This window comes from Urocitellus parryii, chromosome 5 (assembly GCF_045843805.1).
Source record: "Urocitellus parryii isolate mUroPar1 chromosome 5, mUroPar1.hap1, whole genome shotgun sequence".
NCBI lineage: Eukaryota > Metazoa > Chordata > Mammalia > Rodentia > Sciuridae > Urocitellus > Urocitellus parryii.
The window spans coordinates 206,662,699-206,676,632 of NC_135535.1; the positions used below are offsets into that span (position 1 = coordinate 206,662,699).

The following is a 13,934-nucleotide window of genomic DNA, read 5'->3' on the forward strand; positions in this document are numbered from 1 at the left end:
TACCAGGGAGGATGAGAAACTATGGAGAATGTGGCTGCTCCCAGACACTCTCAGGCCCCGAGGCCCCCGTGGGCAGAGGATCTTGTCCCAGCTGTTAGCCTGTGGCAGATGAGCCTCCAGCAAATTCCATTAGCTTGCTCAATGGTTGAGGTGCCCTTAGCAGGCCCGGAGAGCGCACCAGCATGGACTCCAGGCGGGGCTGGCACATGCTGAGTGTGACATGACTGGAAAGGAACACACTCCTCTGTCTCCAGTCTCCTTTGGGAGTCACTGTCTGAAGCTCCAGGGTTCACTCAGGGTCAGACTGGCTGGCAGGACTGTCTCAGCAAGTCTTCTTTATAGAGGATGCACACTGGGTGCTGTGGGGGTCAGACTAGCACAGTGTGTCCTCAGGGGATGCAGAGGATGTCAGGGTGTGTGCCACATGGCTGTCCTCTGGCCTGTGCAGAGTTATGGGAGAACAGCGTTCTCAGCCAGCGGGCTCTGGGCGCGCGGCTGCTGTCGCGGCTGGTGTCTGTTTGTGCCTTGGTGCTCATTTAGTAAGGCCTTGCCTCTTCCTAAAACACATCTGAGCAGCCTGGCGCTTTGAGGAGCAAAGGTCAGACGTTTATTCCCAGGTTTATTTGTTTAAATGGAGCTGAGCCGCACTGATGGTGCAGATACAGAGATCACGGCTCCAACTGCCGCAGCCCCCGGAAGCTGCCCTATGTCCTTTGCTTCTCGTGCTTTTCTGTTTTATTATGATAAAATATATATGCCATAAAATGTGCCCTTCTAACAGTTTACTAGTGTACAGTTCGGCGGCATTGATGTCACCCACAATGTCCTGCAACCATCCCCACTATTTATTTCCAAATCGTTTCATCGCCCTGAACAGAGAACCGTAACCCCGCTCTCTGACTCTTGCCCCCGTTCCCATGAGTCTGGAACTTGGAAAACAGATGGCGCCCACTATTATTCCTGGCAGGCAGATCCTCCAGGTGGTCCTTGAGACACCCACCCGGGAACAACAGGGGAGCTGTGGGGAAGGAGGGTCTTGGACAGGCAGGCACTGGGTGAGGGTGGTGTGGTCTTGGGTGGGCCAGGACCCTCCTGCCCCCTCCAGCAGAGAGACTTCTCCTTCCCTGGGTGCTGGGACCTGCTGGCAAGTTTGTCTTCGAGACTTTTGTCCCCTTATCCAGGGTGCCTCGAAATCCATCAACGCTTCAACAACTTGTGGAGTCGACACAGGTGAACAGGGCAGGGTTGGGGAGGCAGAGGAGGGCGTAGAGGACAGGATGTTTTGAGGTCTGCACCTGTGCTAATTAACAGATGCATGGCTGCACACAGGGACCATTTTTGTTGGTGAGGGCATTTAGCCCTACTGTCCTTTACGTCTCAAGAGTGCCATCTCCCATTTGCCGGTGTCACTTGTGTACAATAGCTCTCCCATAGGGTGTTCCTCCTGGTGAACTATAACAATGTCCCAGGACCGGTGTCTCTGTATTCCCCCCTTGCAACTTCTGCACCTCTGGGAGCCCCCATTCTCCCCTACTTCCACCAGTCCAACTTTTCTAGATTACTCATGAGCAAGACCAACTGGTATTTTTCTTTCTGGGTCTGACTTATTTTCACTTGGCCTGATGTCCTCCAGGGTCATCTGTGGTAGAGATGGCAAGATTTGGTCCCTTCCCATGGTTGACTAGAATTCCATTGTGTGTGTCTACCACACCTGTATCCATCATCGACGGACATCCAGGTTAATTCTGTGCCTGGGCTATTGTGACTGTTGCTACAGAAAACTAGGACAGCAGATACCATTCTGACATTGATTTCTTTTCCTTTGGATAGACCCAGGGATGGGGTTGCTGCGTCACACAGTACTTCTATTCTTAATTTTTTGAGGACTCTCCCTACTGTTTCCAATAACAGTTATACAAATTTACATTTCCACCAACAGTGTAGAGGGTTCCCTGGGTAGCCCGTGTCTTTCCTCTTGCCCAGCATGGACATTCTGACTAGAGTGAGGTGATTCCTCACTGATGTTTTGATGTGCCCCTTACTGGCAATTAGTGTGTTTGCCTGTTGGCTACGTCTGTGTCTTCGTTTGAGAAGTTTCTGTTCAGGTCTTTTGCCCATCATTTTTTTTTTAAACATTTTTTTAGTTGTAGATGGACACGTACCTTTATTTACATTCATGTGGTGTTGAGGATCAAACCCAGTGCCCCATGCATGCCTGGCGAGCACTCTACCACTGAGCCACAGCCCAGCCCCTTTGCCCATCTTTTAATCAGGCTTTGGTTTGGTTTGGTTTTTTGCTTCAAAGGATGTTAGGCCCAAATTGGCAGAGGTACAGTCTGCAAATTCTTGCTCCCAATCTGTAGGTTCTTTTGGAGAAAATATTTGCAGAATGTGGGTTTTGAAACATGGTGCTAAAATGAGATTGGCTGAAGCACGCTTAGGGCCTGGTGCTGCAAGCACAGGGAACCCGCCTCCCTTGCTCTCTGAGTAGGTTCATCCCAACACTCAGCACCTCCATTTCAGGGCTCCAAATGGGCCATTATCACCCCTAGATTTTGGAAGTGGCTTTTTAAAGCTTTTTTGGTCCATAAGTTTTATTCTTTTAAAACCACCAACCCACCCCCCCCCACCAAAAAAAAAAAAAGATGGAAGAGGGCAATTATAATTGAATCACAGCTTTTCAGGGGTTGGCAAAACATTCTTTAAAGTGCCCACAGGCTCAACACTGCTGCTGCTAGAGTGGGAAGCTGTGGACACACCTCCGTGAGTGGGTGTGGCCATCACTGTGTCCTGATGAGACTCTGCATGGTTTCACACACCTCGGGATGAACGCTGCTCAAACAGAGAGGGGAATAGTGCCGATGAGGATCGAGAACATGGAGACATTGGTGGGGATGTAAAATGCTGTATCTGCCATGGAGAACAGTGTGGCAGTTCCCTAAAAACAGAACTGCTGTGTGATCTGTCAGTCCAGTTCCTGGTGTACGCCCCAAAGAGCTGAATTCAGAGGCTTGAAGAGACGTTCGCGTGAACGTGGTGTGCTCTATACAGGCACCAAAATATTGTTCATCCTCATCGAGGGAGGAAATTCCTACACGAGCACCAACATGAATGAAATTGATGATATTTTGCTAAGTGAAATAAACACTCACAAAAGGATAAATGCTGTTATGATTCCACTCATATTTGGTACCCCGAGTTGTCGGATTCTCTGAAACAGAAGGGGGAGTGGTGGATGCAGGGTTGGGGCAGGGGAGGGTGTGTGGGCCTTACTTTGGTCAGATGCAGGCTCCTGAGGGTGGTGGCGGTGACTGTGCTGATGCCACTCAAGTATGCACTTAAAAGCCTACCTGGTGCCCTTGATGTTACAGCTGTCTGTTCATTCACAAAAAAAAAAAAAAAAAAAAAGGTCTTTGACCAAGGCCTGCTTTGCAATGGGAAGGGCCATTGTAGCCAGTGTTGGAAACACAGTTCCAACCAGAGAGCCTTGACCTGTCTGATTCCTAGGAGATCCGCATGGACTGAGGATCCTAGGGAGGGCAGCGTGATGGTGTGGGATGTGGCCTGGGCCAGGCCTGCCCTCCCCTTCCGGGACCAGGAACTTCTCAGCCTCAGTTTCCTGGTTTGTACAACATCAGGTGATCCATACCGAGGTCCTGTGAGCACGAAGCATGGTTCATGTGAACAAGGCCACAGCACCGTCATAGGAGCTGCCAGTGCACCTGGAACCATCTGGTTGCACGGGCCAGGGGGGTCGCCTGAGAGAGCAAATGGGGCCCAGTGGTAGGGTCTGGCCACTCCAGGAATTGCTGCCTTTGGCCCCGAGGATTTCTTGACCACATGTGCTTTTCAGTGAGAACGGGGACAGAATGTGTGCGGGTCTGCAGAGCAGGAGCCAGATGAGCAGACCAGGCCTGTGACCTCTGTCCCTGGGTTGGGACCCTGCTATAGGGGCCCAGCCAGAGTGCAGAGCAGGTCTGCCTTGGAGTCTCTGTGGTCCTGTCCACCTCACAGCCCAGTCTGCTTCCTCCAGGGCTAGTGGGCAGAAATGCTCAAGGCAGTCTGGGGTTTAGTTAAGAGCTTGATGGATGTTTAAGCCTTTATTGATTTGAAAAAGAAATTGAGAAGTCTTGGACGAAAAGAACTCTTGCTAGTGCAGAGAGCAAAGTAGCAATTTAGTCTTTTGGCTTTGGGGCTTTCTGACCATAAGCAACCTCTGCTTTGGAGTCCCCAGGCCACCCACCCCCTCTGCCCACCCACAAATGCATGCAGACTGTGCCCCACATTGCCGGTCACTCCATAACCTTCTAGCGTGATTCCCAGAAAGTTCTGGTGACACTGGCCTTCCCACCCTTTCCCAAGCCCTGAGAACACAAGGCCATTCCCCAGGGCCCAGCTTCTGTGTGTTCATGACACCCCCCCGCCCCATGCCAGGAGTCTTTCTCCCAAGTCACCTCTGTGCGTGTGGCTTCGGTTTCCCAGCCGAGGTCCCACGGATGGCAGCTGCTGACTCTCTAGTCACTGCCTTGATGACAGAGCCACCCTGCCAAGCATGGGCTGTGCAAGAGGACCCATCAGCCAAAATACAGCATCCCTCTCCCTCCTTCCCTTTGAGTGATGATCTCTGCGTCTTTTTTATCTCTTCACCTCAAGTTGCCTGCGATTCCCAGCATTCCTGAATTATGCGGAAATCATTTTAAGGCAAATTTCCAGCTACTACTACTTGACTCATTGTCCTGCAGGGATGAAATCTGTCACTTTTAATTTGTTTCCTTTTCTCCGCCCATTTTGGGCAAAACATTTTTGTTAAAGGATGCATTTTTTCCCCCAAAGGGAGTTGTTTTAACGCCAGAAGTATTTAAATGCCCTCATATTGAACTGTACAATCTAATTATATAACTTAAAGTAAGTTTAGGGAAGGAATAAACAAAACCCCACAGCGTCACAATTTGAGAAATGGAGCTTTGTATTCCAGTGGAAATCCAATGTCTTTCTCCATATTTTTTCCTCTTTAGTAATGAGGCACCTCATCTTGAGTTTTATTGGCAGCAAACACTGGGTAACAGAGATTCTAGAAATGCCTGAGGCTCTGTCATAATAGTCATTTTAGTGCCTGTGATGGTGCCAGGAGCTAGTAATAGTCAAATTGGTTTCTGATTACTTTCCACTTGCTAAGTTCCCCTCTTCTCAATTAACACATAATTATTTAGGACTGTGCTGCTGATGGTGCTCCACATCTTGCCTCCCATCAGACAGCCTTTGAGATGGTCTCCTGCCAGAGCCACAGGCAGCCCCTGGCCCTTTTTGTGCAAGACAGGGTGTCATGTGGACTGAGAAGCCAGGCTGGCTGGACGCCCCCCAGAGACATCACAACCCAAGAGGCTTAACATGTGCCCAGTGTCTCCTGCAGGCAGCCTTCCCAGTCCACACCCAGCCGAGTCCCCAAGACAGCAGAGTGCAGAAGTCATCAGACACGTCTTTCCCTCATATCAAATGGGACTTAAAATTTGGTGAAGTGTCGTTGGAGATCATAGCGTTCTGAGACTTGTATGATGTGGTCATACCTCTTTCTCACCTCTGTCTCCAAGTTAAGAAGAAAACCAAGCCTATGGATTCAAAGTTCTGGGAGCTTGGAGGTGCCACAGCTGTGTGGCCTTCTCTCTGGTGGAACGTATGAAAATCTCAAGAACTTGAGTCACTTCTTCGTTTATTAGAACATTTATTTTAAAGTGACAAATACTGATGGTGTACGTTAGGGGCACCCTGTCTGGTGTATGCAGACCTGTGTGTCAGTTAAGTCAGGATGATAGACACTCCCGTCACACCTCACGTGAGGATCACATGTTCCTGGTACTGAGCAACTTACTGAAGGTCGCGTGGCCCAGCGTCTATGTGAACCTGAAGCCCTTGGCTGGCAGATGGAACGGGACACAGACTTCAGTTGTACACACGTGTATGTGTGCTGCCTACACTTAAACTCACGTGTGACCTGTCAGGACTTAACTGTGTGTTGTTTCAAGTGGAGCTCACCAGGGTTAAATGTCCAGGGTGAAAGAGAAGGAAGACAGGAAAACTTCCCGGATTGGTTTGTTCATTTGTTTGATGAATTGTCTGGTCCTGGGAATGAACTGCCTCCATTTACCACTGGCCCCAAATTGTTAAAAGTGGGTCATGCTAGGATAAGCATGCCGCTTCTGACTCCCTGGACACAGGGGTTACCCAGAACAGGGGCGAATAAAACCAACTGGATTGAGGCTCAGTGGTAGAGTTCTTCCCTAATGCACTAGAGGCCCTGGGCTCATCCCCAGCACCACCAAAAGAAAAAAGAAAGAAAGGAAGAAAGGAAAGAAAGAAAGAAAGAATAATAGAATAAAAATAAGACTTGCAGGCTTCTTGCCTTATGGCATTTTGGACCTTCTTAGGATGACATAATTTGCCCTTGATTCTCTCTGCATTATTTATCTGTAGGTTTGATTTTATCTTCCAAAATTTTAGATTATAAATAAATCCTTCCTTAGATTAAAAATGATTGAAAAGAACTCTATTAAATGCAGGCTTACCCTGTTTTTCATCATTTGGGACAATGTCCTTGACAACATTGAAATTTTCATACCATCGGCTTTGTTTCTCAGAAGCTTCCTAATTCTCCTGGCTCAGGATGAGACAGACCTTGTTTAGTGATTGATCTCTTCCCCTGAAGCCCCTGAATTTTCTGGAAGAGTGGAAGCAGCTCTTGCCTTTCCAGTTCCCTGGTCTCTGCAAACACCTCTCCCATTCCCTGGGTAGTGCCCAGCCTGGCCTCTTTGTGACCCGAGGCCTCCCCACTGCACGGTTGCGTGGGGAGAACTCGCTCCGCTGGCCGGGCGGAGGCCTCCACCTCTTCCCTGGAGCCAGCTCAGGGTGTTTTTGATTGTTTCTGTTTTGTTCTTTGGGGGGAAAGTCCTGGACTCACACCTTGGCTCAGAGAGATCTATTAGCACATCATAAACTAGTGGCTCCTTCAAGCAGGGCCTTCTAGAATATGTGCGATGGCAGGAGGTTCTTGTAGGCATACTGGGGGACCCTGATATGTCAAAGACAAGGTTCTTGCCATCAAGGAACAAGCACCAGAGAGGAGAAAGGAATGAAGGCAGTCAAGAGGAGAAGGGGGACAACACCCAGCCGTCCCTGCAAATGCCTAATGAGAACGGGAGTAACTGGAACCTGAAAGGAGTGGAGCCCTGCCACCGGCCACCACAGGTCTTCATGAAATTCAAGGACTCTGGGAGAGCAAGAGGCTACGGAAGGAACACTCTGGCCTCCCTGAGCCCCCCAGCTGGGTCAGAGTCTGACCCGCTCACCCATCTGGGCCAGCTCACCCATCCATACACTCATTCTCGCATGCATTCCTGGGACAGTTACCTAGTGAGCATATCCACGCGCCAGGTGCTGAGTAGACACGGGGTCCTCAGAGCAGTAGTAGGTGTATCCACTGCCTTTGAGATTGCTGTCATTTATTCCTGGTCTGGAGGACTTCCTAACCCTGGGCCAACTCCCCCAGTGTCTGGCATAAATAGAGCTGCATCAGGGACTGAGAGGCAAGCCCACTACACCCACCGTCCCTCCAACTGACTCCCTGAAAAACAGTGGCCGTCTTGCCTTGCGGAGTCCAGCGCAGCCCTTGGTTCTGTCTGGAGAGGTATCCTGCCCTCAGTCCAGGTTCATGGCTCGCCTGTGATCCTCCTCCTGCTCCTCTGCTACTGAAGGCGATCATTATGCTAAGATTCTAATGGGATTTCCTTATTTATGCTCCCCAGGTTGACATTTATTAGAAGTAACTTATTAATCACATTGGATAATAGATATTCTTACCTAAAAGTCTCTGTTTATGTTTCTTTTTGCCTAGTTAGCTAATTGATTTATCTTCAAATGGTCTCGAGAACGTGGCTAGGTTTTTCATCCCAGCGAGTGTGAAATGGAAGATGTTGTTTGTGTTTGTTCTGGATGGTTCTAGCAAGTGTCACCACCCTTCCTGCACTGAGCCTGAGCTTCCTCTGATCTTTATTTACTGCCCTGATTGTGGTTTTCATGCCATCTCTCCTTTAGTTTTCCTCATAGAACTTACCTTCTGTATTATTTTCTCTCTCCTTGCTTTATAAAAAATTTATATTAGAATCTATCTCTCCGCACGGCTCTTTTACAGTTGATGGTTCATTAAAAAGTTTTTGTTCAGGCTTTGTATCATTTCATCATGATATGTTTTTTTTTTAATAAAAAGAAAAAAAAACATTTTAAGAAATATCTTTATTTAGCTAACTGGAATTGTTTCAAAGCTTAATTAGAAGTAGCATATTGCAACTATTTGGGTGCTATCTTGAGGCAAAATAATTACCGTATAATAATAATGCATGTTCTAGTAAACTTGTCGTTATTGTCATAGAGAGCTGGAGACGGTGTTTTCTTTGAGTTCATAGGGACCCTGTTCTAAAGCTGAAGGAAAAAATTAAGGGAAAAAATGTTATGGTCTGTGCTTTTGAGCTTGGGAGCCTACCCTGGGGTTCGGGAAGCTGCTGCCCAGGGCATGGTCTGTAATTCCCAGGGTCAATATAGTATGCATCCCCAGTGGACATCTGCATACGAGTGCTGAGCATCAGGTGGGTAGGATGGCCCGTCTTCTCTTTAGCCTCATGTCTTTGCTCTAAGGACTGAATGTGGGGCAGCAGACCCCAGTCCAAGACCAAGCACCAACCAGACTTCCCAGGCCTCCTATGCACATGAGGCAAGTCCTGTTTTCTGTAATGTTTTCCCTGGGTTCTACACAAATTTGTCAGGATGCCCAAATGTAGTATTTTCAGTTTATTTTTTTTAAAGGCAATTACAAATTTCAGCAACAAGAGCTATTTTTTCAAATTTAACTGGGCATTCTCTATTTGCAAAATCTGGCAGCCCTGGAGCTGATGGGTGTTGCTGCCCAGCTGGGCACTGGGTGATGGACAAGGCAGTGATCCCCACAGCCCTCCATTAACAGCTACTTAAAGACACTCAGTCCTCCATTCCGGCTGTATTTTAACATCCCCAGGGAAGAGCCCAGATCAGTCTGTCTGAAGCTTTCTTCCATGACTGAGAGCAAGCTCCAGCACTGGGGGGTCCCTGTGGCACACCCGTGTGGGCCCTCCCTCCAGCTGATAGGCTTCTTGCGGAAATGGTGTCTGCAGGTCCCCTTTCTCAGAGCTGCAGGCAGGATGAGTGGGAGAGACACTGTGGGGCAGTATGCACTGGGCGAGGTGGGGTGGCACCCCTTCCTCCCTCCTCCCACGTACACGGGCCTTGAACACCTCTGGGATGGCAAGGGCAGGGCACTTCTCCAAGAGAGCTGAGCTAAAGAGAGAGAGAATGCTGTCAGAGAGCAGCAGGTGGTAGTAAGTAACCTAGATCTGCCTTCCACTCTGGCTGCTTCCTGCTGTCTGAATGGAGCAGTGTAATTAAGTTCATTATCTGTGACCTGATGCCAGTTCCTCCTGCAGCCTCCTCTTTGCAGGGGGAGAGGGCCCTTTGCAAAGAAGGAGCTGGTCGAAGCTTTATGTCAACACTTTTGAGGGTTGTAAAACAAATCTACTGAATGAGTGAGCTTGGGAAACACAGTACTCTGCTGTCATTGGGGACAGCCCAAATTGCGAATCTCACCACAGGAAAGACAACGCCAAGGAATTGAAGACTGTGCTTAAAATGGAATATTATTAATGATTCAAGGAATTGAAATCCCAGTGAAAATTCTTATCAAATAACTTCTCTATCCACTAAAAAATTTTCATTTTAACATGTAAAGAGGGTCCAAATTAGCCTGTGGCTCATGGGGCAGACGATACTGAAACCAGCCGTACATCCAACACAATGGTGCTGCACCAAACCCATTCCTGGCCTGCTTGTGTGTATGCTGACAGCACTTTCAAATTTATGGCTTTAAGAAGCCAGCTAAGCAAAGATCATTTAATAATAAAATATTAAGGCATTGCAACTCCAAGAAAGGATTTTATTTGCACCTTTTTTTTTAATTAGATTTTTTTCCCAGTAATACTTCTCAAATGTTACTTTCAGAGCTGTTATTTTGGTGTTTCCTTCATTCTGCATGTTCTAATTTCCTTGATTAAATTTGGAGAACATCTGCATAGAATTCTGTGAGCTTTTCATTGGCCAAACCTCCCAGCTTTGCACAGGACTTGGAGGCTTCACATCCCAGACAGTCTGGGGTGGTGTCTAATTGAAATGCCAAGCCCACAGAGGTGCCAGAGCCTGAGTGTGTAATTATGTAATTTTCTCTTGATCTTTCAGAGTCTTCCTGCGAGCGATTAATCAGTATGCAGATATGCTGAACAAGAAATTTCTGGACCAAGCCAACTTTGAGCTACAGGTAAGAGAAGAGGCAGACGCGACCTTTGCAGAGGAATCGTGTTAAAACAAATGGCTGATGGGCGCTCCGTGGTTTATATTCCTAATCCTTGAACTTAATTGGCCTCCATCCGAGGTGTGGAAATGAAATTTACAGTATGTACTATTGCAGCTGGAGGAGCGAAATGGCGCCCCCAGGGCGTTTGCTCAATTTAGCAAGTTAGGAGATGGAGTTGTTTCAGAGAGAATCAGGGTGACAGGGAGGAACTCTCCGTGCAGGAGGCCCGAGCCTCAGTGTGTGGCTGCCAAGATCTCTCTGCCTGTCCCGAGGCGCAGAAGAGGGATCCGCACTCAGCTTGCTGTAGAGCTGTGTTCCCCTGATACTGTCTCCTGGCTTTGTGCCAGCTATGTCCCCAGCCCCAGGGTTGTCATCACCTGGTACACCAATTTCAGAAAGATCTCATTAGTGCACTGCGTGTGTGTGTGTGTGTGTGTGTGTGTGTGTGTGTGGCATGCGTATGGTGTATGCACCATCAAGGTGGCACAATGCCCTACTGTGCATCTGGGATCAGTGGCTCTCAATCCCGTTGCACTCCAGATGTGTTTTTGTTAATGGTGATTTTATTTCTCATTATTACTTAAAATATTTTCCAAAAGTCTGCAAATAAAAAAGAATACAAATGGTATTTTTATTTTCTGGGTAGGATTGCTCACCGAGAAGGACCCTGAAAAAAAAATGTATATACTCTCAGCAGCTAATCCAAAAATGTGTCATCAGATAATAGAAATTAGACACCTGTGACCTCTCCCGTACATCCAGCCTCCAGAAAATGCACAGCTCACGCGATACATAGTGTTTTAGGTGAAGTTCTGAGGCGTGTACACTTTATTTCTTTTAGAGTTTTTTAATTTTAAATTTCTAATCTATCAGGCTTATACAATATCATAGTCATAATATACCAGGTAACAATGTGACTTTTATAATTTTTAATTTTTTATCATCTTCCTGCTGATGCTTGTTTTCACCTCATAGACACAGACATGTCCTCTGTGGCAGCCATGCACGGGCAGTGCCTGGGGTTTGCAGGGAAGTTCCTCCTGCCCCTTACAGCTTTCGTCCCTGCTCTGGAATAGCAGCTGTGACTAATTGCCGCGTGCTCTCCCTGACCCTTCATGTGCTTCTGCAGTCCCCCCCTGTGGCCTGTGGCTTTTAACATGAATTAGTTCCTATTTTGTGTCTGCAGTCCAGTCATATTCTGCAATACAGTGTATAGCACTCACCCAGCTTTTCTATGCTGAGTCCCTAGAAGCTGCTTCCAGTTTATCACCACCCTAGACCTGCTGCCCGGAGTTGTGAGACCTGGGTGTCACTGTGCAGGCGTGGGCGTAGATAGGTTAATGGCCAGGTGGGCTAGGAGGTTTAAGCCCGATGGAAGAGACGAGCCGCTCTCCCAAAATGCTGTAGCCCTTTGCAATCTCCCCAGTCTTCTTTGACAGCAGCAGAATCTTCTCTAGCACCAACTTCTTTCATATTGTTGATTTTTGTTTTATTAGCATTTTCCCAAGGACTAGTTAGCTTGAGAATACCGTCCAGCTACAGAATTTCAACTGGGAACTGTCTAATCATCTCCTCTGCTTATTTTTCTGTTGGGCTGTGTGTGTGTGTGTGTGTGTGTGTGTGTGTGTAGATACACACATCTCTATATAGATATGTATGTGGGTATATTGATCTATACATCTATCTATATGCATACACATATATACAATGTTGGAGTCCTTGATATAACCTGGTTATGGGTTTAAGCTTCTGCTTAAGAATACTTAGTTTGTCTCTGTTCAAATTTGACATTTGTTTTACAGCTATTTGGTTTTGTTTTGCTTGGCAAATCCTTGCTGCTTGTTATTTTATTTTTGGTGGGGGGGTACCCGAGATTGAACTCAGGGGCACTCGGCCACTGGGCCACATCCCCAGCTGTATTTTGTATTTTATTTAGAGACAGGGTCTCACTGAGTTGCATAGCACCTCGCTGTTGCAGAGGCTGGCTTCAGAGTTGTCAGCCCCTTCCCACTTTCTTAGCTTTCCGAGGGTACTCCATCTGGGCTTGAGACAGCTAGCTCGGGGTGAGGCTCTGACGTCACTCTGCTCCACGTATCATGATGGCTCAAGGCCCTGGAGAGCATGGCTGCACGCGCATGCCTGAAAGCTCCTCTTGCTGTGTACCTGCCTCTCTAGGCCCCGCCAGTGGAGCCTGTTCTTTCCGATTCATTTTCTAATGCAAAATTATCTTGGCTATTTTTGTGCATTTCCTCTTCCCTATGACGTTCAAAATCAGCTAGTTAGATTTCTATTTTAAACACACATTGCTTGGATTTTAACTGGGAATTCTGCTGAACTTATAAATAAACTTGGGTTGGGGGACTTCACCCTACGTGTGTTTCCCTAACCCCTGTTGGAATGTGTGTGACGGTATTTGTGTCCTTCATGAGGTTTTCGGAGTCGATCTGGACTGGCCTTGCACATGGCAGGCTGGTGGATTCCTGTGTGTTGCAGTCATGGTTGTTGGGAGGGGTCCTTCTTCCCAGAACATCAGTTAACAATGTACTTTATATTGCTACATGAGTTTGGCCCCTGGATTCTCAGCCTGAACCCCAACACACTAAAAGCCATGTGCTCTTTAGGTTCGCATGGAGTCTGCACCTTGGCAGATGTGACGAACCTGACTCTTGTTTTGGGGAGTCATGGTGATATACCATGAATGCTTCTGGCTCCACAGTAGTCCTGGTCCTTAGAAGAAAATGAGTGAGGAGCTAGTGACACTGTCATTTAAAAAGAAACGCCCTGTGTTGGTGCATTGTCTTTAAATGCATAAGATCTGACTTTTCATGAATTCTGGGACCATGCACACAGCGGGCCTGTCCTGCAGAGGTGCAGACTGTGGTTCTCAGCATGCAGCTGATGATGGCCAGGGTCCTTGGAGTGCTATGGAAGGAGGACATAGGTGGGAGGGGTCATTTTGAAAACAAAAGAAAAGGAACAACTTGGGAGGGGTCCTTCTTCCCAGAGCATCAGTGACAATGTACTTTAGATTGCTGCCTGAGTTTGGTCCCCTGGATTCTCAGCCTGAACCCCAACACATTAAAATCCATGTGCTTGTTTGTGGGTGGGAGCCCCCCTGCTATAAGAAGAGGCCAGAGCAGCAGGGCCCTTCTGGCAGTGAAGATGCACGGGCTGTGAGGCCGGGGTACCTGCCCAGTGTCACGTGTGGCCTGCAGCTTTGGGCATGTCTGCAGCCCCCTGTGGGGCAGGACAGGCTGTGGCTCCTGGGCCCTGTGGCAATCGGAGGCAGAGATGTGCTACCATAGAAGGTGCCCATTCCCAGGCAGGGTCCAGCAAATGGAGCCCACACTCTCCAAGCCTATGAGTGCCCCTAAATGTCCATGCCCCTCACAGGTAACTAAAACCACAGTCCATCCATACTTACTTCAATATGACTCTGAAACTCATTTGATTACAGTCCTGGTTGTAGATGAATTTCTTCTAAATACTGTCTTTAAATCACATCCATAAA

General features: G+C 47.8%; 1 protein-coding gene across 2 annotated transcripts in view; it reads left to right on the forward strand.

Annotated features, from left to right (window-relative positions):
- Positions 1 to 13,934, forward strand: part of Dock1 (dedicator of cytokinesis 1) — a 441,986-nt gene that overhangs the window by 341,154 nt on the left and 86,898 nt on the right. For both annotated transcript variants that reach the window (XM_026384205.2, XM_026384206.2), the window contains exon 30: positions 10,309 to 10,387. In XM_026384205.2, the coding sequence (XP_026239990.1) occupies positions 10,309 to 10,387 (79 nt within the window). The remainder of the gene's footprint in view (positions 1 to 10,308; positions 10,388 to 13,934) is intronic.